This window comes from Tursiops truncatus, chromosome 16 (assembly GCF_011762595.2).
Source record: "Tursiops truncatus isolate mTurTru1 chromosome 16, mTurTru1.mat.Y, whole genome shotgun sequence".
Lineage (NCBI taxonomy): Eukaryota > Metazoa > Chordata > Mammalia > Artiodactyla > Delphinidae > Tursiops > Tursiops truncatus.
This window is the reverse complement of record NC_047049.1, coordinates 4,338,906-4,362,378: the sequence shown is the minus strand read 5'-3', so window position 1 is coordinate 4,362,378 and position 23,473 is coordinate 4,338,906. Positions and strand designations below refer to the sequence as shown.

Below are 23,473 nucleotides of genomic sequence, written 5' to 3'. Positions count from 1 at the left end.
AGAACAGCAGCTCAGTTCCCTAGGAAGAGAAGCACATGCCACGGTGTCACTTGCTGTCTCACTCTGAATTTGTGAAAGCAGCTTGTCCGGGGACACCCTTGAAGTCTGGCCCTTCTCCTTTTCAGTGCCGCCAGCCCCTCCCCCCCCCCAAAAAAGAGAAAAAAACAGCAGTGGTTTCTCTTATTTCTCTTGGAACTTATGGGGCTTGAGTAACCGGGACTAGTTGTGACAAAGAAGACAAGGCTGCGGGAGACTCATACCGGAACTGATTCCCAGCCTGTTACCCATTTGCGCCCAGAAACCTATTGTTATTCTGCTCCATTTCAAACCTGGACAGTTGAGCTGGAGTGTGAAGCCACCTGAATCCCTTGAGGAAGGAGAAGTGGCTGGTGGGCGAGTGAGCTGGGAAGGTGAGGCGTCTCTGGTTGGTAAGAGCAGGGGATGCCAGCCAGAGGGGCGTCCGTCTGTCACTATGGGTGATCAGGGTGTGTTAAAAGAGACAGACCTTGCTTCAGCTGCTCATGATCTGAGACGACCGTCCCCCTCCAGCTGCGTCATTTCCCCACGAACGTTGTCCGTCTGGTTAATGTCATCCACCTGGGAATATGGCTTAATAAGCCCCATATTTCTGTTGATCCCACAGAGCAGCAAAGGGTGATGCTTCTCAGCAGGTCCCCCTCGGGGCCCAAGAAGTACTTTCCCATCCCCGTGGGGCACCTGGAGGAGGAGATCCGGGTCCGGTCGGCGGATGACTGCAAGAGGTTTCGGGAGGAGTTCAATGTGAGTTTGGGGCCCCTCTTTCTTGTCACGTGGAAGGGCGCTGGGTCATGGGATGTCGTATTTCAGGATAAATTAGCCCAAAGGCTCAGAATGCTGGCGTCCATCGAGACACTGTCCCAAAAATGGGGCTCCAGGGAAACCTGGTTTCTGCCGTGATGACCCTCTGCTAACCCTCATTCCCATTTATGAGACGGTTGAGAAAGAGGTTCAGAACCTCCTTGCAGCTCAGACACCCTGGGTGCCGTGTTCAAAAGTCAAGTGTGACGGAAACACCGTTATCTCGATAACGTGCAAGACCAGGGCCTGAGTGGACCACAGGGTAACAATTTCACGCTGAGAGCAAAGGAGCCCCCAAACCATCCTGCACAACATCAATTAAACAGTCAAGGGGCTGCCTTGAGGGGACACTAGCTCTGCCTGGACAGCCCTTTGATTCTGCCCAAGTCAGTGTGTTCATCCTGCTACCGCCGTTCTGGGTGAACTTAATGATGGCAACAGCTAAGATGAACTTGACGAACTGGTCCAGCCCGATGGTAGCAAACCGATCCTACTATCAACAAAAATGCAAATGTACATTAATGACACCTCCCCTTGTGTTGCTCATTTTTTAATTTAATGTTCCATGAATTGTGAATCTGCTAGATAGATAGATAGATAGATAGATAGACGGATAGTTACAGATGCTTGGACGCGCAGGCAGGCAGACAAGACGCACTGGGAAGTGTGGTCTCGGGTTTGGCTGTCCAGTGTTGATCTCTGATCGTGTTTTGAGTTTTCTTTTCTGCATCTTCCTCATATCGTATATAGCCGTGCGCTGGTGTTGAGCTTGAAAGAGGACGGGTTTCCAGCAGGGGGGCCACCTGGTCCTGGCCCTGCCTGTGGCACCGCAGCCCCGCCCGGCCCATCAGTTATTCTCCTGGAAGCCGCAGCTTCCGTCATCTGTGAAGGGGCAGGGGTGGGAGGATGCCTTGATGACCTCACAGGTCAAATATGAGGCTCTGACTTGGTAAACAGCAAAGAGCTGTACAATTGTGACATCTAAGGACAGCATGACTCCTGCTGCAGACAAGTGACTTTTTATCCAGAAGCAGCCCACGCGGGCACGGCAGGGTGATGGCGCATTTAGACCCGTGCTTTTGTTTATTTTTTGACACAAGCCTCACCTGCCTTTATCTCGCTTCCTTTTAATTGTTTCCAAATGTATCCCCTTTTCTGAGCTATTAGGTCATAGTGAAAGACAGCTCCAAGCAGTATTGTTTTGCAGTCTCTCAGCCTGACAAGAGAAGTTAATTCTCCATTTTCCAAATGACTATCCAAGTTGGCAGCTACAGGACCATTTCCCCCACGTCCATTCTTGCCCTGTTTCCTCTTGTACTTGTATTTCTCCACGGGGAGGCTGGTGACTGCCCTTGCCGAGGGAGGGCTGAGTCAGAACTCGCTGGCTGTACCACCATCTCCAAAGCGAGGGCCCGGGAAGAGGGTCGGGCAGGTGAGGCACTTGTCCCAGGTGCAAAATTTAAGGGGGCACCAAAACACTCTGCCATCTGGATAAATTCTGTTTTCATGCAGCTTTTAAAAATCATCAAAATTAATGCAAGCAATCCATGATGAACAAAACAGCACAACTGTAAATCAAGACAGGGTCACTCTGGTGTTTCCTGTTGCCCCAGGCTCCGACATGGCTTATCACCACGCTGTTGCTGGTCCTGACGGTATTTAAAAGTTTGATATTTTGGTTATCATGGATTTTTTTTTTTTTTTTGCATTTAGATTTTTTATTTCTTTTTTATTATTTTTTTTTTGCGGTACGCGGGCCTCTCACTGCTGTGGCCTCTCCCGTTGTGGAGCACAGGCTCCGGACGCGCAGGCTCAGCGGCCACAGCTCACAGGCCCAGCCGCTCCTCGGCATGTGGGATCCTCCCGGACTGGGGCACGAACCCGCGTCCCCTGCATCGGCAGGCGGACTCTCAACCACTGCGCCACCAGGGAAGCCCTTGCGTTTAGATTTTTTTAGATGTTGCATTTGAATGGGATTTTTCTTGATTCCTGGGTTTTGGGGTACCAACCAAAGCAAGTGCCTTGCTCTGCTCTCCCCACCCCTGCCACCGAGCAACCTTCCCAGCTGCCCTCCTGCCCACGGCCTCCACTCAGGGAAGGGCCGGGAGAGAGGGTCGAGGGCTCGAGTCCAGCAGCATGGAGCCTGGTCCTGGCTCCAGGGGACCCAGGGCAGCTGCACGTCCCCCTCTGGACCCCAGTTTGCTCCTCTCTCAAGTGAAGGGCAGGCTCTAATGAGAGCATCACAGCTGCCGTGACCAGCCCGCTCTTGCCTCCACTGGTGGACACGCTCGAGCTGGGCCCTCGACGCCCGTCCTCTTCTTTACTCACCCTCTGTCCTGAGCTCCTCTCCCAGGAACTGTGCAGGGAGACGGATGAACCTCAAAGTCGTCGATCCGAATGAGTTGGAACTTGTGTGTATGGCCAGTGGAAGCTGCCGTGAACTTGACGAAGTAAATGGGGGCCTGGCACTGGGATCCGTTCAGTGGGGTGATCCGTTCAGTGGGGTGCCTGGGCGCCTGCCCCAGATTTGCTTCTTACCAGCCTGGAAGGCTCGGGCGACATCCTTAACCTCTGCCTCAGTGGCCTCGTGTATGAAATGAGGTCCTCCCAGCCCCCATGGGAGTGTCTTAACACGTTAAAGAGGTAAGGTGTGTGCCCAGCTCAGCCCGGCTCCTGCACGAGGGAAGTCTGAGCTGCCGTCCTTCTCAGGACGACTTCTGTGAATGTCCAGTCTGCCGTCTCCACCCGCAATGGTAGAACGCTGACCTAGCAGAGTCTGTTCCAGGCCCCCGGTTAAGTCCCTGCAGGTGAGGAAAAGGCCCCCTCCAGACAGCTTCTTCCACGAGCCTTTGTCCCAGCAGGTTATTTTAAGCCCAGTGCCTAAAAATGTCACCTCAAACAAACAAACCAGCAAACCCTCTTCAGCCAGTTTACGTAACCGGACAATCGATCACAAGGTAGTTATCAGCCAACTGCTAGCTGCACGGCTCACTCGGGGCGCTGCAGGGGTTACCCAGCTATGGCAGGCCACACCCGGCCCGCCCCAGAGCTCTCTTATGAGCCCTGTGCCTTTGGAGCAGCTCAGACATGACTGACGGCAGGAGGAAGTGCTGGCCTGCTCTGTGTGGGTGGTCATTCTGTGTGCTTGGAAATGGGGTAGAAGTTCGGGGAGCAGGGTGCTTTGCCTCCACTGTGAACTCCTGTGCTGCCGCCCACAGAGTCAGGATCATCACCCCATCTCCGTGTTCTGCTCTCCGGTCGCTGCCGGGGCCACACGGCTGGGGGTGGCAGAGCCGGGTCCATCCTTACCACTCAGACCCCTCCAGCCACTCCTTCACCTTCCTCACTTTCAGAGGAAGAGGGAGGCTTCTTGATTTTGTTTTGTTCTGTTAATTTATTAATTTAAATAGAGTATTTTTTAGAGCAGATTTCGGTTTACAGAAAAATTATGCAGAAAGTACCAAGTTCCCATATCCCCCATCTTTCCCTGCACGGTTTCCCCAATGATTAACATCTTGTCTGAGTGTGTTACACTTGTCACAACTGATGAGCCAACATTGACTCGTTGTTACAAACTAAAGTCTGGGTTAGGGGTCCAGCGCTGCACGTTCTGTGGGTTTTGACAAACGCACAACGTCATGCATCCCCCGCGATGGTCTCAGGCCTCATTTTTGTTTTCAGTGCTGGGGTCAGAAAAGCTTTGGGGTGAAAAAGAGAAGGCTCTAGAATGTTGCTACAAATTTCACGTTGAGGTTTGGTCAAGAAACTCAGTGTTAAGACAGCTCGATGAAGAGCTCCCGGCGGAGGAGGTGCTGGTCTGGAGGAGAACTGCCCACCAGCCTTGCCCAGGTGCCCGCCGGGCAGACCTCCACACTGGCCCTGGCAGAGCCTCTGCCTGTGGCCACTGGGTGTGATGGGGAAAGAGGCCATGGGCTGGCCGGGGCTGGGTCTGTGATGGAGAAACCCCCGACCCGGGACAAGGGGGCTCTGGGCCCCCATGGGCTGCACACCCGACTCAGGGCCTTGGCTTCAATCCCAGGCTATGCCTCAGTCTCCTGGGCACCTACAGCCGGACGCAGGGAAGCCCTCGCTTGTCCCTACACTTAAGGAAGCGAGTGCCCTTCTCGTGGCCCAGGTGCCAGCTGCACGTGCCCTCCCACTGCCTGCTACGTGCTAGGCACGTGACTCTGGACAATTCTGCAGCCACCCTGGGGTTCTCTTTCCTCATCTGCAAAACGGGAGTGATCCTGGTGTCACCTGATAATAGGTAAGTTGTGAAGGCAGGTGACCCAGCTCCTCCCTCAGTGCCTGGCACGTCATAAACACTCGATAGATTTTAACACCAGTGACCCCTGGTTCCTCTGACGGTCAGGCTGAATGTTGAAGGATGTGATTTGGGGGTTCAGAAGGCTCTCTCCCACTGTGCACTTCGAGGAGCCCCCCTGAGCATGGAGCCCCCCCAGCAGCGAGCAAACAGGAAGATAGTTGGTGCTAACAAGAGCCAAGGGCCTCTGAGTCATGGCAAGAACTAGAAGTCAGGACGCTGGGCTGACACCTGCTGTGCCACACGTCAGCTTTAGGGGCCTAGCTGAGCCCCTATACTCATTTTCCTCCTCTAAGACAAAGGGAGGGTTAGGGCGGTGCGTGCACCTGGGGAAGTGGGCAGCTGCTGTGCGGGCCTGGGGTGGCCTGAGAGCTGCATTTTCAAGGAGCCCCACAGCTGTGCCTGTCCTCAGAGCACACCAAGTCCTCAGCAGGTGAGGGCTCGAGGACGGTCCTTCGCCATCACTCTACTCGTCCTTCAGCCCAGCATCTGGGTTCTTGCTCCCGGATCAGAGCTCTGCCGTGGCCAGTTCCTACGTACTTGTGCAGGGCCTGCTCTGGACCAGGACTGTGAGTCCTGGGGCTTTGGTGGCAGTGCACGGGCCAGCCCCTGCCTTAATGCACTCCGGGGTCCAGCTATGGGTCGTCAGGTTATCTGCACCTCCACTGGCCCCACTAGACAGCGGGCCCAAGGGGAGGCAGGCCTGTGTCTCCATCACATCTCTGCCCAGTGCCGGCCCAGCGCCTGAGGCAGAAACTTCCACGGGCAGGAGCAGAGAGATGGGCCCAGCACTGGAGGTGCTCAGAGACCAGATTTCCGGATTCCTGCGCTCAGTCGGGAGGTGACGTAAACACGGTGTTGGGTTCCCCACGTTTATTGCTGACCCTGTGCTTCTTCTAGTCACTGCCGTCCGGACACATACCAGGAACTTTTGAGCTGGCCAATAAGGAAGAAAACAGAGAGAAGAACAGATACCCCAACATCCTTCCCAGTAAGCGTTTACTTTTTTTGCGCGATGGGTGGCGTTTTGACTAAACTCAGCCTTGCCTTGCAGCTACTGGTGACCCTGCCGGTCCTGACAGCAGATGCGCGGGGGCTTGGAGGTCAGGGCCTGGGTCAGTGTAGTGGCTCAGCCTTTGCAGCTGGGAGTCTAGGCGTCTGTCTCCCGCCCAGGACTTGGGTAGCCTGTGTTGCTCTGGGTCTGGCTGCCAAGCCTGTGCTCGCTGTTGAGACCTGCGCTGCCTGGTCTATTTGCCCAAGAGGGGTGCCCCCCGCACCGGCTGGCAGGGCTCCTCCTATGGACCCAAATTGTGCCTGGGTCTTGGGCAGCTGGTGGCCCTGGGCATCTCCCGTCTTGGACGCTGTGCTTCTGCCACCAGCAACAAGGCTTCTGTACCAAGGACAGAAGTGGCAGAATAGGAGAGCTGTCTGACATTGGCAGCTTGGTGGGAAGGCTTAGAAGTAACTGGATCTTTACCACAGCTAAAGGTGGCCATGGGCTTGGGAGGGCGGCCTCCAGGGGGTGGGGGGCCGGGGAGCAGACACATCTGTCCAGGGGCGTTGCTGGATGGGCTGCGCCTTGGCCTCGGTGCCAAGACAGACCCCCAGAGTTCCAAGCTGCCTTTGTGGAAGCTGGCCCGGGAGGTGTGTGACGTCCTTCCTCCATCCTGGACCCTCCTGTTGGCTTTGCCATCGGGCTAACAGAAGGGCAGCCTCAAAAAACTCCAGGGAGTTCACGTTTGAACCCCAAACCAAGGCCTCCCGGCGTCCCAGGGAACACCTCCCTTCTGAGGCGGTGCTTCCGTGGGGTGGAGCCAGCTGGTCTGTGCTGGCCCTCGGCATGGCGGCTCCTGGTTGCATTTTTAGGGTTAGAATTGAGTCCAGTGGCTCTGTAGGTAGGAGATGCTGTGGTCCGCGTCGTCTGTGTGGTGTCTGGATTATTGGCCCTTGATAGAAACAATTCTTTCCCATCTTACGTGCATAGGATTTATTTGTGGTTTTGTTTGGGGTTTTTTTGGTTTTTTGTGGGTGTTTTCTGCAGAGCCCAGCATGAGCCTGGGTCAGCTAAAACCAGAGAAATTAACTAAGTAGTCTGCCATCCCACACATATTTGTAGAGGCAGCCAAGGGAGCACCAGGGAGACGGGTCAGGAGGCCACTGTGGTCACACAGCCGAGCTGAGAGGGTGGCTTGGACCAGGGTCGGGTTCTGCACACACTGCAATGATCACGTTGAGAGGACTTGCTGTTAGATTGGGTGAGGCTTATCGGAGGCAAGTTTCTCGGCTTGAATAGCTCAAGGGAAAGGAAAACCAGGCAGGAGGTTGGGAATCTTTGGAATGTTGTTGGTCGAATAAAGATCGGGATATTTGGAAGTTAGCATCTCGTATTAGTTGAATTAACTAGCTTAATTAATTACTTGGTGCGTTGACTGCAGAACGTACACGTGGAGGACCCACTCAGCGCCAAGCCCTTTCCCAGATTCCTCACCTGCGTTCCTGTCCTTATCACTCACTGAACACTGTATCTTTTAAAGCTAACGATTACATTGCTGATTAAGAGTAGTCTTGGTGGGAGCTCAACCGGGCGGAATTAGCAGCCAGGTGTAGGAATTACCTGCACCCACCACTGCTCCCAGATGTGATGGCTGGGGGAGTGGGCGCCTCCCCAGAGGATCACCAACGGGGACCAGCAGGACCTGGTCCGACACAGCGTCTCTAAGCTGTGTCCTCCAGCTCGTACTGTGGAAGTGAGTTGGCCTTTCCTGCAGGTATGAAAATGTGGGTCCTGCCTCAGCCCCTCCTGGCCCAGGAGTGCCACGTCAGAGGTAATTGAGGGTGCTGGCCATCCCCAGGGGCCCACGGGACCTCTGCCAGAATGTGAGTGTTTCATGTTGGTGGGAGGATGTGTTTATGGAGCAGTGGCCTGGAGATACTCGGGGTGGGCCCTGGAGATGGCCAGCTGGGTGGCATCTGGCGTTTGGCATCAGCCAGACGTAGGAGAAGCGTATCTGATTAAACTGAGCGGTTGGCCAGAGATGCCCTGGGCAGCTGGATCACGGGGATATCGTGCAGGGGGCTCCCAGGCCTGCTCCCCCAACCCCAAGGCCGGGAGACCCTTCTCTTACTCAGGTTGAGGTCAGGGTCAACGGGCAGGGAGAGGCGCGGGGGCCCAAGGCCCTCAGTCCGGTATACCTTCCCTGCCCCTCCCCCTCTTCCCCGAGCAGAGATTGGCTGTAAATGTATCTGATTTATGAGGTGCCCCGGGGCGGGAGCCCAGTCCCGGATGTGGCTCTAGGGAGCTCTGAGGACAGAGGTCAAGATGCCGGGTGTGCTGAGAGGCTGCCTGTTCCAAGGGCTCCACGGCCGGTAGCAAGAGAGCATCCTCTGTTCTGGAAAAAAACCGCCAGCACCTGGTAATGTTAGGAAATAGTGTTTTGAAAGAGTAGTGCGACTTTTTAGAGTAAAAAGACAGGAAGCTCTTAGAACTGCAAGATGCTAAATCTAGCCAGAACGCTATTTTTTACCCCCTGCTTTCTATAGCCGTCCTCAAAAGGGTAAATTGGTCCAAATTATGTTCAACTAGCTTTATACGTGTTCAGCTAGAGCTATTTCTGCCTCAGGGCTGTCAGCCCCTGAGCAGAAGGGTCTCATGGCCGAGCCTTTGTGGGCTGTGAGTTTGAGGTCGGGCACCCTGACAGCCCTGTGTGGGCCGTGACTGACCCTGAGAGCTGCACTGGCTGTGCTCGCTAGCAGCAGTGGTACCGTGTCCAGACAGCTCGCAGCCAAGCCAGCTTCCTTCCATGTAAATGGGAGACGTACAGCCTGTGACTAGGAGGGGACAAAGCAGGGGCCAGGACGTGGAACTATTCAATAATTAATGCAGTAAATACGTACGAAGTACCCACCGTGCGCTGTGCCCAGCGCAGCATAATAAACGCGGAAGCAGCTTGATCCCTGGGCCCCGGGCCGAGTCTGGGCATCCTTCATATTTCTACTCCTGGGAGTGGCCGGCCACTTACACACCAGCGGGGGGACCCAGGGCCGGGGCCACACCACCTGTAGGGACCCATAAAACCATCTAATTTCTTTGTGAATCAGAAGAAAATATATACGTAATCCAGCCTGGTTCACACTCATCTTTTTTTTTTTTAATAAATGTATTTATTTATTTTTGGCTGTGTTGGGTGTTTGTTGCTGCACGCGGGTTTTCTCTAGTTGCGGCGAGCGGGGGCTACTCTTCGTTGCGGTGTGCGGGCTTCTCATTGCGGTGGCTTCTCTTGTTGTGGAGCACGGTCTCTAGGCGCGCGGGCTTCAGTAGTTGTGGCACGCAGGCTCAGTAGTTGTGGCTCGTGGGCTCTAGAGCGCAGGCTCAGTAGTTGTGGTGCACAGGCTTAGTTTCTCCACGGCATGTGGGATCTTCCTGGACCAGGGCTCGAACCCGTGTCCCCTGCACTGGCAGGCGGATTCTTAACCACTGTGCCACCAGGGAAGCCCCTCACACTCATCTTTATACCAACTACTAATACAGTTGTAAAGTAAAATGTGTAATTTTTTTCTTTTGGAGAAAGGGGCCCATGAAGGCAGAAGTGACGTGGACCCACGTAGGTCACATAGGGCCCTGGTTGAGAACTCTTCCACATGTGTGTACACTCAAATACATACCACAAGCATACACACCACAAACACACATATACACCACACTCACATAAATACAACACACATTACACACACTGTATACAAGACACACCACTATACACCCCACAAGTACACCACACACACACACACACACACACACACACACACACACACACACACACACACACACACACACACATATACACACACACACACACACACACCACACAGCCCTCCCTGGTCGGCCCTCCCACACTGGAAAACTGCTTGTACCACAGGCCAGAATCCTCCAGGCAGTGGCCCATCCTGCCCAGGCAGTCCGTGTGAGTGTGGCTTACCTTTCTGCTCTGGGGCAGACCTGAACATGAGGACTGGGGTCTGGAGTCCCAAACCCCAGAGCCTTGTGTCCGTGTGTCCAGAGGCAGAGTTGTGCTCCTCCTGGAAAGCCTGGGAGACTGGATCCCAGAAGTGGGCCTGAGGATACCCGCACTGGTCAGTACTGGGGCCTGGTTTGGGGTTCAGAGGATATTGCCATCACACTGTAGGGGTCCCGCACGTTCTGCTGTGTCTACGTGATGGTTCAGCAGACCAACTCCTGGACCCTGAAATTCTTACCTGTCATCATCCCACAGGTTGTACTGAGCTCCTGTTTGGGGCCTGGCTTGTCCTCAGTGCTGAGGTACAGCAGGTGCTTCCCCGACCTCAGGGCACTGAGGATCTCGTGGGAATGTCTAAGAAGAATGTCCCTTCTGTCCCGTGATCACCATGGTTATGTCCTTTGTAGTGTTTAATACTGTGCATGTGATTCCCTTGTCCTAATGTCATGGTTTTTGTGTTGGGTTTTTTTGCAGATGACCATTCCAGGGTAATTTTAAGCCAGGTGGACGGAACCCCATGTTCAGACTACATCAATGCTTCATACATAGATGTAAGTACGCCCAGCCCCCCACCCAGCATGACACTCATGCCTGGACCATTGGGGGTTGAGTGTGAATCATGACCGTTGGACGCTTTCTTCTCTGGGGCCACAGATGTAAATTGTCACAACTTTCCTGAGCGCAGTGGCCACACTGGTCACAGCACAGAGCATGAAAGTGCTGGGCCTTTTGAATTAGCACCTGTGTCAGGGATTTGTTCTTAAGATGCAGATAAGCCCTGAGGATGTCCATTACAGCATTATTTATATCACTGACCAAACAGAACAGAGGGGACCAGTTAAATAAATTGTGGTAAAATCATACACAATGGATTATTAAGAATCCATTTTAGTTGAACCTTAAAAGATCGTTTAATAGAAATTTTTAATTATCATAAAAATTCAGTATAAGAGAATGTGTACATATTAACCAATTTAAATATATATATATATATATATATATATATATATATACACGTGTGTGTCTGTGTTTTTGCTTGTGTGTGTGTCTGGGAAGGTATTCACAGAAAAAATACTGGAGAGGGATATACAAAAATAGCATGTTATTTCTGGAATTCCTGGCCAGTTTTCTTCGTACTTTTCTGTGTTTTCCAAATTCTTCACGATGGATACGTGTTATTTTCCTAACAACAACAAAATCCTTCCACAACGATAATTTTGAAAAATTATAAATGTGATTTTATTTTTCTAGGGTTATAAAGAGAAGAATAAATTCATAGCAGCTCAAGGTAAGCTTTTTGTTAAGTTACTTTCTGAACACGATTTTGGTAAAATGGCGTGGAAGGCGATTGCTTCTTTATCCGGTACCAACCGTCCTGAGGGTTTATGTTGGCTTTTTGTACGTGTGTTTGCTGCTCCGTTTACATAGCTGATCAGAGTCCGTCTAGCCTTTCCCGAAGCACAGAATTCAAAGCTGTCATGAATCTCACACAGCACTGCCACTCACTGTGTCTGCTTCACTGGCCAGGAGTGTCCCATCCCCTGCGAGCTGGCCAGAAATGCAGCAGCTCAGGCCCCACCCCCAACGTGCTGCTGTCCCTGAATTTGCATTTTGGCCAGCGTTCCCAGGTCATTCTGCTCAGTAGAGTTTGAGAAGCATTATACTGTGAGGTGATGAAACTCCTCCTAGGAACAGGGTTTCAAAGGAGCAGAAGAGTTGGAACCTCTGAGAGCATATGCCCCCCGTCTGTGGTCAGTGCAGACAGACATGGAGCGTTTGGGGGCGTCTGTCATACAACAGGCATGTTAGATATGCAGCCACGCAATGTGTATGTTCAGAAAGACACACGATCTGTTTCCACACCTGCATGATTTAAACCCAGACACCCAGTGGTCTGGGTTGCCACTTCAGCGTGTCGATACTTGCGTTAGAAAACCTTGAACCTCCCTCGGCTGGCGAAGCTCTACGTGGCTTCCAAGTTGTCGGGTTTGGGGATTACTTTCAATCCAGCATCTCGTCCATCTGCCCAGGGGTTGCATCCCCAGGAGCCAGTACTGGTGCGGTTGGGTGTCATGGGAGCTAAAACTAGGTTTCCTGGACGTTCTGACTCCTCAGCAAGGGTCTTTAGAGCTGTGGGTCCCAAAATTCAGTGTAGATCAACATCTTAAATGCACATTCCTTGAAAAATAGGGCGATACACGTACGCCCACCGTCCCTCAGGAATAGGCCCAGCTTTAAATGTCAGAAAACCTGACAAACACCAGCTGACACCAATAGAAATGTCTTTTTCGTTCTTATAAGCAGACATCCGGGGAAGCAGCGCAGGGCCGGGGCGGCAGCTCAGGGGAGAGGGGCCTCTTTTATACCTCTCCGCCCTCCATGGTGTCATCCTCAGGGTCACAACATGGCCTTCTGCACCTCGAGGCACTGTGTCCCTAATAAGGCAGGAAAGAGGGCAATGGGCAGAGGACTTTCTTCCAGGGACACTTTGTCTTTTGTTCAGATCCCCTCCCCAGGGACTTCAGCCCACATCTCACTGGACAGCATTACTGGCTGTCAGGGCAGCCAGAAGATGAGATGTTTTCAGAGGAAGGGGGGTTAGACATGGCGCGCGGGTCATTCAGCCTGCAGTCTCTCTCTCTCTCTCTCTCTCTCTCTCTCTCTCTCTCTCTCTCTCTCTCTCTCACACACACACACACACACACACACACACACACACACACACTCTGTTCTGGATGGAGGGTCATATTCTGAGGCTTTGACAAGCACCCCAGTGGCCACAAACCACTTTGACAGGCAGCTTGAAACCCAGCTCCCATTTGAATAGCCTTTATGGCCCGGGAAGATCATCACCCAGCTGGGTCTTCCTTAGCTCCTGAGGATTTCCCAGCCCCAGCGGGACATCGGGGGGAGTGGTAGGACAGAGTGGAGAGGCTGCCACCTACTCCGGTTCTGGGACTCTGTAGGGTGTTAGATGGACCGGCAGGCCCATCACCCCCTTCCTCGGGGCGGGTGGGGGAGCCGTTCCTGGGGCCTGAGGGCCAGGGCCACAGGCCTGGGGCTCGCAGCGACCTCTCGGTCTGACTTTGGGACCATCGTCTGCTCACAGGCCCTAAACAGGAGACAGTGAATGATTTCTGGAGGATGATCTGGGAGCAGAAGTCTGCAACCATCGTCATGTTGACGAACCTGAAAGAAAGGAAAGAGGTGAGTCCAGCCTCTGAGTCACGGGCACTTCCTTCTCAGCTGCTTTGCTGGGGGTGTGCTTACCACTTCCCTTTCCTTTCTCTCCCCCCTCCCCCCGCTGCTTATCACTGCAGAAGAGAAGAAACACCCAGTGGCTCACAGCCTTTTTATTTTGAAATAAATTCTCTGTGTTCCAAGGATCTCACTGTCTTAGACTATGATGTAAAAATGATGCAGAAGTTTCTTCTTTCAGCTGAGGGTCATCCCTGGTGGGCTACTCCACGGTGGGAGTGATGGATTTTAATATAGAGGTCTTTAGTATGTTGGACATATAATGTGTGGAGCCTCAGACCATAAAAAAAAAGATTTCCCGTGTATTACTCAGACCAGAGAAATGCATTTGAAAAAACAAGGTGTATTGAAGTAATATTGATTTGTCGTGTCAGTGTGTTTAATTAGCTGTTTCTAATTATGCTAATTATGTAATGCATGTACATTATAAGAACTTGAAATCTCTAGGTTAAGCTGGTTCATTTCCTACGGGGACGGGTACGCGTTGGCCTCTGTCTCCTGGACAGGGCTGCCCCAGGTGGGGTGCATGTCGTCAGCCGCCCGGCAGACCCCTCACGCAATTTCTATTCCACTGACGGGGGCTGGCGCCAAGCGGAGAGCACGTGAATGTAGATTATGTCAGGAGGTGACAGAAAATATAAAGGAGAGTAACGGGGACAGCGGGAGGGATGGACCACCCGGAAGGCAAGGCCAGGCTGAGGGTGCAGAGACGCCGGGGCATTCTCATGCCTGGGAGTCACTCACTCTTTAGCCAAAGGGAAACAGACCCCTGTGGGATAAACGGGACACAGCATGATTGTGGCTCTGGGGGTGTGGAGGAGAGGAGGGGCGGCCCCCCGTGGGTCCTGGGCTAGGACCGGGGCAGGAGGGCTCATTTAGGGGGTGATGGTGTCGCTGGGTCTCAAAGACTGGGCTGGTGCGGGGAGGGACTGCATCGGATGCAGCTGGAGAGAGGCACTGGGGCGGGGAGGTGTGTTCGCAAGGCCGGGAGCAATGTGCTGGACCCAGAACCAGGACGCCCACACGGGGGACAGAGCGGCTACAGATGCACCAGGGAACCGGGGCTTGGGGCTTGAACGTCGGGCTGAGACAGGTGGGCAGTGGAGGCCCTCGGCGGGTTTCTCAGCAGTAAGCAGGGGCCTGTGCTTTAGGAAGTGAGCTCTCGCTCGCTCTCCAGAAGGAAAGAATTGGGAGCTGGAGGCACGGACGTTGGCGGCAGGGAGACTGTTCTTCTCGCAGATTGCAGCGTGAGGGCCAGCACGAGGGTGGGCGCGAGCAGGCCAAGAGGAAGACCCAGCCTGGCGAGAGACGTCTGTCCTGCTGGCCTCTTCCCAGGGTCTGCGCGTCCTGGCACTCGGCCAGGCACGGGCCCAGAGGCACTGATTCCCCCGACCCCGCGCCCTGCGCTCCATCATCACGCACTGGCCTGGGGCTGGCTGGCCTGTCCCTAGCGAAGCCCAGGCAGCTTGGCTGGGGCCCGGGCTGGAGGGCGGGGCTGCCGGTTGAGATGGAAGTGACAGGCCGTGGGGAGCTCAGCTGGGGCAGGGGTGGGGAGGCCAGGTGGCAGGCGGGGCAGCCCTTGCGGCCGCCACCAACACTAATTGGTTCCGCCCAAAAAAGCACCGGATTTTTGCATCTATGTTCATCAGTGATATTGGCCTGTAGTTTTCTTTCTTTGTGACATCCTTGTCTGGTTTTGGTATCGTGGTGATGGTGGCCTCGTAGATTGAGTTTGGGAGTGTTCCTCCCTCTGCTATATTTTGCAAGAGTTTGAGAAGGATAGGTGTTAGCTCTTCTCTAAATGTTTGATAGAATTCGCCTGTGAAGCCATCTGGTCCTGGGCTTTTGTTTGTTGGAAGATTTTTAATCAGTTTCAATTTCAGTGCTTGTGATTGGTCTGTTCATATTTTCTATTTCTTCATGATTCAGTCTTGGCAGGTTGTGCATACAATGGAATATCACTCAGCCATAAAAAGAAACGAAATTGAGCTATTTGTAATGAGGTGGATAGACCTAGAGTCTGTCATACAGAGTGAAGTAAGTCAGAAAGAGAAAGACAAATACCGTATGCTAACACATATATATGGAATTTAAGAAAAAAAATGTCATGAAGAACCTAGGGGTAGGACAGGAATAAAGACACAGACCTATTAGAGAATGAAGTTGGGGATATGGGGAGGGGGAAGGGTAAGCTGTGACAAAGTGAGAGAGTGGCATGGACATATATACACTACCAAACATAAGGTAGATAGCTAGTGGGAAGCAGCCGCATAGCACAGGGAGATCAGCTCGGTGCTCTGTGACCACCTGGAGGGGTGGGATAGGGAGGGTGGGAGGGGAGACGTAAGAGGGAAGAGATATGGGAACACATGTATATGTATAACTGATTTACTTTGTTATAAAGCAGAAACTAACACACCATTGTAAAGCAATTATACTCCAATAAAGATGAAAAAAAAAAGCACCGGAAGAGGCTCCACACACACTTTCGGGTCGGGGAGAGGAGAGGGGTTTTCTTTTGTTTTCCAGGGAGCTGGGACGGGGCTGGGGAGGGCCAGCCTTCTGTGTGTGAATCCTGCCCTGGCCTTCCTCTCTCACCGGAAAGGGGAGGAAGCAGGGGGTTCACGGGCAGGGGCACGGCCCCGGGGGGGTGGGGGTGGAGGGTGGCTGCACGGGAGGTGTCCCCACGCTCTGGGCAGCTGCGGCAGGACCTGGCCCTAGAAGAGGAGGCTGACCTGGAGCCCCGTGTCCCCTGGGACCAGCTGTCCCCTGGGACCAGGCTTCTGGGGGCTCATTTATAAACATGAGACACAACGAGCCCAGTGCAGAAGCGGTGGGACTCAGAAGACGCCCCCAGCTCCCCCATCAGTGATCCTGTTGTACGTTACTTGACATTTTCCCTCCATCTTTCTCTACAGAAAGATCCTACTGCATTTTTCTGTCTCTGTGACTCAGAGCTGGCCTGCTTCTGTGTCTTGATTTTCACCGTTTCAGATGAAATCATTTCTCAATAGAGTTCCCTTTTTCTTCATCGCTTACACTTCTGCTGTGGTCTCCCTGGCTTCAACATCCTGACTTGACGTTGCGAAATGTAGCTGCTCTGGCATCTCATGATCTGATGGGAGGGAGGGGACGGCACCCGCCATGTAGACGGGAGGCCGAGGGCGTGGAAACAGTGCACACACTGAGCCCTCTGGGGGCCTGAGAAACAGCCCTCAGATCCCCGAGTGAGAGTTTTTGTCAAAGTGAGAATCTCTGGAGGGTCCCTAGGAGGCCAAGACCGTCCCGAACCAGGACCTTCAGGGCTTGGTTTCTCCTCGGGGTCCCTTCCGAGTCACCCGGGCCCGGGCCGTGAAGGGGATGTTGTCTGGTGGGTGTCATCACACAAGCTCTGGGCACTGGTGAATGCCAGCTGACTCTTGTTTTATAAGATTATTAGTGACTCGACAGCTGTGGCCTGTGGGCAGTTTCCAAGGTAAACGGCTTGCTGACCCCAGGGCCTCTCCCGTGGCTGTGGAGCCGGTGTCTCCCCCTTAGGCAGGCCTCATGCCTTCAGGTCCTCCTTGTAGGAGGACAACCTGGGATCAGGGGCCGGAGGCCCCATCCCCACCCTCTCCTGTGGCCCTTTGGTAGTTCGGGGGGAGGGAAGGCAAAGGAAGGGCCTCTCCGTGACCGCGCGCCTGCTCCGCAAATTCCCACATCGGGCTCCTCCCGGCTGGAGAAAAATTAGGAATGTTCAGCTGACCACAGGCTCGTGACTCTCCCACAGAGGATGGGTGGGATGCAAATTTAGTTCGTCCTTAGTGCTGGGCAGGAAAAACGACCCGCTGAGTGTGACAGGTAGTGTTTGGGGAGCACGTGGTCCTCCAGGGCTTAGGGCGGCCCCTCCCAGGTGAGGCCACTTCTGCTCTGGTCCCCGGCTCTGCAGGGAGCAACTCAGCCAGACGGTTCGGTCGACGTGTGGGGTTAGCGAGTGGATGAGTGAATGAGACATGAACTGGAAATGGTCCGATCCTGGTCTCAGCCCTGCCATTCATCAGCTGTGTGGCCTCAGTTTCCCCATTGATAAGATGGAAACACACTTCCCCAGCTGAGGACTGTTTCACGGGAAGCTGGTGTGTGTGGGGCCTTGTGGCCATGGCCAAGGAGGGGGCGACGAGGTGCTCAAAAGTCCCCACAGACCTATTGTTTCTGTTCAATTGTTCCACGCAGGAGAAGTGCTATCAGTACTGGCCGGACCAGGGCTGCTGGACCTACGGAAGCATCCGGGTGTGTGTGGAGGATTGCGTGGTCCTGGTGGATTATACCATCCGGAAGTTCTGCATTCAGTCCGTAAGCACGTTACATCCTGGACTTTTCTGGAGAAGCAGGGTAGGGAGTAAATACCCGTCTACGTTTATAATAGGAAGCGCTTTGCCCGCGGCTCTCACGAGTGGAGGATGAGGCTGGAGGAAGCGCTGGGCGGGGATGTGGGACGGTCGTTAGTGGGCCCAGGCGGTGAGTCTGCAGGGCAGATGGCAGACAGGTGCACGTGGGCCTTGAGTCAGTACCGGATGTTCCTGGCTCCCAGGGACCTTTCTGGGTGGAGGAAGTCGAGTCAGTGGGGGGGGGGCCATGGGGGTCCCCACTCAGTGACACAGTGTCATTTCACACGCTGGAATGGTGAGGTGAGGTTTTTTTAGCAGTTTCAAAATTATATCTGAAACACCTCATTAGTTTTCCCACTGATTTCCTGCTAATCCTTCCTTCCCAGAAAGGATTTAAGGCAGTCTTCAATAGATACCTGTATTCAAGGCAGATGAAGTAGAGGTTTAAGAGATTAAAAAAACCCAGAAAAGACAGAAGGTCGTGTCATCAGGAATCGAAGGTAGAGTGAGGGGTGTAGTCAGATTACAAAATAAGAGTCTGAGATTCTGAGAAACCACAGCAAAAAAGGAAAGAGGATGAGCTTCATCGTTCTTACTGTCGGCCTGCTTGCCTCCCCAACACACACACACACACACACACACACACACACACACACACACACACACACACACACACACACACACACACACACACAACTTCCCAGTACACCTTATGGCTTTGGGCAGAGAACCAAACCTGGGTTCTGGGTAATAAAATCTGAGAGAGGCTTTGAGGCGTGGGGTGGAGGGGTCTCCCGAGGGTAGACCAACCACATCTTTTCCCCGAAAATTAAGATGCTTATGAGAGTGAAAGCTTCTGCTGTTGGTAGTTACACAGGCATAAAAGCTAAGCCCCCTGGGATGCAGCCACCCTGCTTCCCAGCGGGGTCCATGAGCCCTGGGGCCATCTGTAGGGATGTATCTGGCTGTCTGGGGCCTGGCCTGGCCTGGTCCTGGGACAGGTGACCGTGGGTCCTGCTCTGCTGCCCCTGCTGCCACGGTGCTGTGTCCAGAGCCGGCAGTAAGAATCAGGGTCTCTCACTCTGGGGCGTCCAGCCTTCACTGATGGGCCCCTCCCTGCACCCGTACCCATGGCTGCCCACGCCTGGATGGCAGAGGGGGACCCCAAGCGAGCATTCTCAGAGCGTGATGCTGGGGAGGCGCAGGGGCCGCCCACCTGCTCACACCTCTGTGCATCCCCGCAGCAGCTCCCCGACGGCTGCAAAGCCCCTCGGCTCGTCTGCCAGCTGCACTTCACCAGCTGGCCCGACTTCGGAGTGCCCTTCACCCCCATCGGGATGCTCAAGTTCCTGAAGAAAGTGAGGACACTCAACCCCACGCACGCCGGGCCCGTCGTGGTCCACTGCAGGTACGTGCGGGGCGGGGCCACGGGGCGGGCCCTCCGGGGAGGACTCAGGCCCTCCTGGGAAAATCACCAGGGGACGGAGAGCCGGGTGGGCAGAGGGGCAGCAGGGGCGATGTGAAGGCACCTCCCAGATACCGGGTGCAGCTCAGAGAATCCCTCAGGGCAAGAGCTGGAGGGATAGTCCCCATCCGGGGCGGCGGAGCCCTTTCCTCAGTGCCACCGGGGGAGAAAGCCTGATGTTGGGACCACACAGAGCCGAGAGGCCCAGGTTGGTGGTGGGGGTGGAACTCTGCCATTCACCCCCCGGGGACCCTCAGGTCACCTCCAGGAACAGAGTTGGAAACCGCGCTTCTATAGGGGGTCCACCTGACCTCTCTCAGCAGAGGTCTCGCGTCTGTGATGGGGAGGACAGCCTCGGAGGGGCTGCGGTTACAGCCGCAGCAACTAAGGTGATGGAAGAGCAGGTTATGAAGTGATTGCTTCTCCCAGAGCATGTTCCCCTCTCCCTCTGCATACCGGGACGTCCTCTGGTTGTTCTCACGCTGAGCTCTTATTTGCTCTGAGCTCCCCAAGCCATAGCGTCAGGGCTCAAATCCACCCCCTCTGTAGCTCATGACTAAATGCAGTTCGGCTTCGAACACGAAAATCACGGTCATGAGAAGGCCTTGGACTTCTGGGGGGCCGGCTGGCGTGTGCATGTGTTGTTTTTTAAGACAAAGGCACAAAGATGAGAACGTTCCCCAGCCATGCTTCTCATTCTTTGGTGGATGCACGGTCAGAACCCGAAGGTGCTGGCCAGATCTTTTCTCTGCCCCAGCCCAGGGGCTTCTGCTGTGCCCCTCATTGCCTAGGCTGGGAGGTTTGGGGGTCACTGGGGCGGGGGGGAGCGCCTGGCGTCCTGGCCGGGGATGGAATCCTGGATCTGCACCTGGGAGCTGAGCAACTACACATCAGGTGAGGTGACACCTGTAAGAGTCCCGTTACCTGGCCCTGCACGCTCCTCCCAGCAGCTGCACTGGAGGGGGTGGGACATGGTCGAGCCCCGCTTGGCCCCCTCGAGGCGGCAGCCCCTGTTCTCAGACGCCCTGGAAGCCATTTCTGCCGAACACCCGTGTGGCAGGTTCAGAGCACCTGTGTCACTAGGTGCAGGTGCCTTTGGCCCCTGGCAGGGTTGTGATGCTCAGAACGGCCCTGTCTTTAACAGCTGGAAACCAGTGTCCAGTCAGCGTGACACCCAGTGAGCAGGGCCCTTCCTCCTCAAGCCTGGACAGCCGGGCCACAGGCCTGGGTTCCTGCACGGGGATTTCTGAGAAACCCCGCAGAGATGCGGGCCCGCGTAGCCGAATTGGTGGGGTCGACGCCGGCAGCTTGCCATCGGGTGGAGAGTTTGAAGGGCCCTTCGCTGGAGCAGCGGCTGGCAGGGAGCTATGTGCTCAGTTCCCGTCAGCTGCAGGAGGCCCCCGGCTGTGCTCTGGAGGGCAGGGGATGAAGAAGCAGCCTCTGTGGCATCAGCGGCGGCTGCGGGCAGCTGTTCAGTGCTGTTCTCTTCTGATGCCTCTCGATCCACCGTGCGTGTGAAAACTCAGTATGCGGCCCTCCCCTGCTCCCCTCTCCCTCACCACAGGTGCCCCCAGCAGGTGCATTTGCCCTTCATCTTGGTTTCCATCCTTGGTTCCCCTGTGGCTGTGAATCTCAGCCTTTGCCATTGAACACAGAAGTAGTCTCTCGGGGTAATGCTTTATTTCCGTGCCGCCAGTGCAGGTCCTGGCCCTCCCTGCTGCTCTGTGCTCTGCTCTGCCCCCCGCGTTTTTGTGTGCATGGAAGGGAAGCCCTTCTCTCGGGGTCTGCTTCCCTGCAGAGCTGAGTTCCCCTGCAGGCAGTTGGGTGGTCTGGGTGCTGCCTGCAGGGGGTCACGTGGTGACAGCAGTTCCCACCAGGAGTTCAGGCCAGCCAGAGTCCCCCCTGGAACAGGGAAGAGGCTCCCGTGGGCTGGCAGCCTCCGGTCTCGGGGCGGGGGGCGGACCAGACCTCCTCATTGCTCCGCGTTCATCTTCACACGGGGTCTCCTGGGGCTCCAGTATGTGCATCGCCTGGGGGTGGGAGGTTTCTCGATTTCCTTCTCTCTCCCACACTCACCCTCAACGTCTCCCCCTTAATCCCTTAAAAAGAACCCACTGCCTGCCTGCGGGCCCTGTACAAACAGCAGGGAGGGTCTCTAGCTAGGGCTGTGAGCTCTGCACCAGCATCCAGGGCCCAGGAGGGAAAGAGCACCGGGCCCGGGGCCTTTCCTCTTGGAACCGTCGCTTTCCCCGCTCCCAGGTGCTCCCCTGCCCTCTGCCCCGCGTGCACCTGGGCCTCCAGTCCTCTATTTCCTGGTCCTTACCGCTGACCTGTTGGGTGGGGCGCCTTTAACTGGTCCTGCACCTGATGATTTTCTCTTACTTTGCGTTTGTGAAGAACCAAGGCTCCCGAAGGGGCCTCTTCTGTCTCGCCCGCTTCCCCTCCCCTCGGTGTGATGAGCGGGGAGTCCTTCCAAGGGCGAGGGGCTTCACTGTCTGTCCTAGCACCATTCTGGAGACTAATGGTCTGGAAAGAGCGGTACCACCCTCCCCCCAAAAAGAGGAACAGGCTGGGGGACTTCATTCATTAAGTTGTGAGCCTTTTCGTTTAAAAGGTCACTGGGGCTGCAGGGGCCAGAGGGGGAAAGCCCCGTTCGGCCAACTAACCCGACAGATGCCTGGGCCGCCACGTGCAGTTCTGGTCGACGCCGCACATATGAGTCTGGGCCATTGGGGTTTATTCGTCCAGCGGATGTTGGCTGAGTCCGTTTGTGTGCCCCCTGAGCCCTGGGTGTTGGGGAGACACATATGGACGGCCTGCACTGGCTAGTGGGCGTCTAGATGAGACAGGTGGGGTGGTGGTGGGGAAGATGTCCAGAGACTACTGCGGGGACAGCGCTGGGTGGGAAGGAAACCCGAACGCAGGAATGGAATCGGGCAGCTTCCTGAGGCGGGATACCTCTCCGTGGAGCCCCTAAGGACCAGCTGGCCCCAGCCAGCCCGGAGGTGAGGGCTGGGATCCCAGACAGAGCCCCCATTTGCATGACCTTGGCTCCAGGGCCAGCAGACCTGGCCTGGGGTTCTCCACTCTTATGAAGAGCCTGGAAAAACCATATCAAGCATGACAATTAAAAATCCAGTTACACAAGTGAGAAGGAGAAGATGACATTTGGTAATAGAGGAAAAATTACCTGTACAACTCACCCGAGGCTTAGGACACAATTTCCAGGCAGAGGGAGAGATTTGACGTCTTTTCACTAAGACTGTGGTGCCCTCTGGTGGCCTCGCGTGGATTTGCTCCTTATTAACCGAGGAAAGTTTGCGTTCAGGGATGAAGTGGAAGTCTCTGTGGAGGGCGGGGTGTCCTCCGGTCCAGACTGCAGGCGTGTTCCGAGGCCCCGTCGTTCATTTCGGGGAAATGTGACTCACGACTTGGCGTCTTTCTTTCTCCCCAAGCGCGGGCGTGGGCCGGACGGGCACCTTCATAGTGATCGATGCCATGATGGACATGATACACACCGAGCAGAAGGTGGACGTCTTTGATTTCGTGTCCAGAATCCGCAATCAGCGGCCTCAGATGGTTCAGACGGACGTGAGTAATACCCTCCTCGGGCCCAGCTGCCCGTCCTGGTGTGCGCTTCGCACAGCAAACCCAGACGCCCCAGGATGTGTGCCCTCTCCCCAAGATGGTGCACGCAGAGTGGTGCCCGGCAGGGAGAACGTCCTCAGTGACGCCCGCTCTCACGCTGCCAAGGCCATAGATGCTCGCTTTAAATGGCCATTAATCTGACTCTGCCCCCAAACCCCCTTCCCTTTACACAAAGAGAAGAGAAGGGCCCCCTTGGAGCCCACCTGTGTCTCCCCGCAGATGCAGTACACGTTCATCTACCAAGCCTTACTGGAGTACTACCTCTACGGGGACACCGAGCTGGACGTGTCCTCCCTGGAGAAGCACCTGCAGACGCTGCACGGCGCCACCACCCACTTCGACCAGGCCGGGCTGGAGGAGGAGTTCCGGGTAGGTGCCGACTTAAGGGCCACCTCTTACACGAAGCTGCTTTCAGTTGCTTCCCCCCCTGATTGACCCCAGAAAACGCAGGGGAGCCATCCTGCCCGTGACTTCCGAGGGAAGAGTACTGGGGACTTTCAGAGCTTAGCAACCACCTGTGCAGTGGGCGTGTCGTGCATACACTTTTATTTCCCAAGACTCA

At 55.0% G+C, this 23,473-nt stretch overlaps 1 protein-coding gene across 5 annotated transcripts in view; it reads left to right on the top strand.

Moving 5' to 3' along the window:
* Positions 1 to 23,473, top strand: part of PTPRE (protein tyrosine phosphatase receptor type E) — a 167,485-nt gene that overhangs the window by 130,593 nt on the left and 13,419 nt on the right. For 3 of the 5 annotated variants that reach the window (XM_033842109.2, XM_073793810.1, XM_033842111.2), the window contains 9 exons: positions 644 to 780; positions 6,062 to 6,152; positions 10,648 to 10,724; positions 11,425 to 11,461; positions 13,283 to 13,380; positions 17,644 to 17,763; positions 19,043 to 19,206; positions 22,719 to 22,854; positions 23,131 to 23,280. In XM_033842109.2, coding sequence (XP_033698000.1) covers positions 644 to 780; positions 6,062 to 6,152; positions 10,648 to 10,724; positions 11,425 to 11,461; positions 13,283 to 13,380; positions 17,644 to 17,763; positions 19,043 to 19,206; positions 22,719 to 22,854; positions 23,131 to 23,280 — 1,010 coding nt within the window. Of the gene's footprint in view, positions 1 to 28; positions 411 to 643; positions 781 to 6,061; positions 6,153 to 10,647; positions 10,725 to 11,424; positions 11,462 to 13,282; positions 13,381 to 17,643; positions 17,764 to 19,042; positions 19,207 to 22,718; positions 22,855 to 23,130; positions 23,281 to 23,473 lie in introns of those variants that run through there. The other 2 variants (XM_033842112.2, XM_033842110.2) reach the window with 2 other exon arrangements.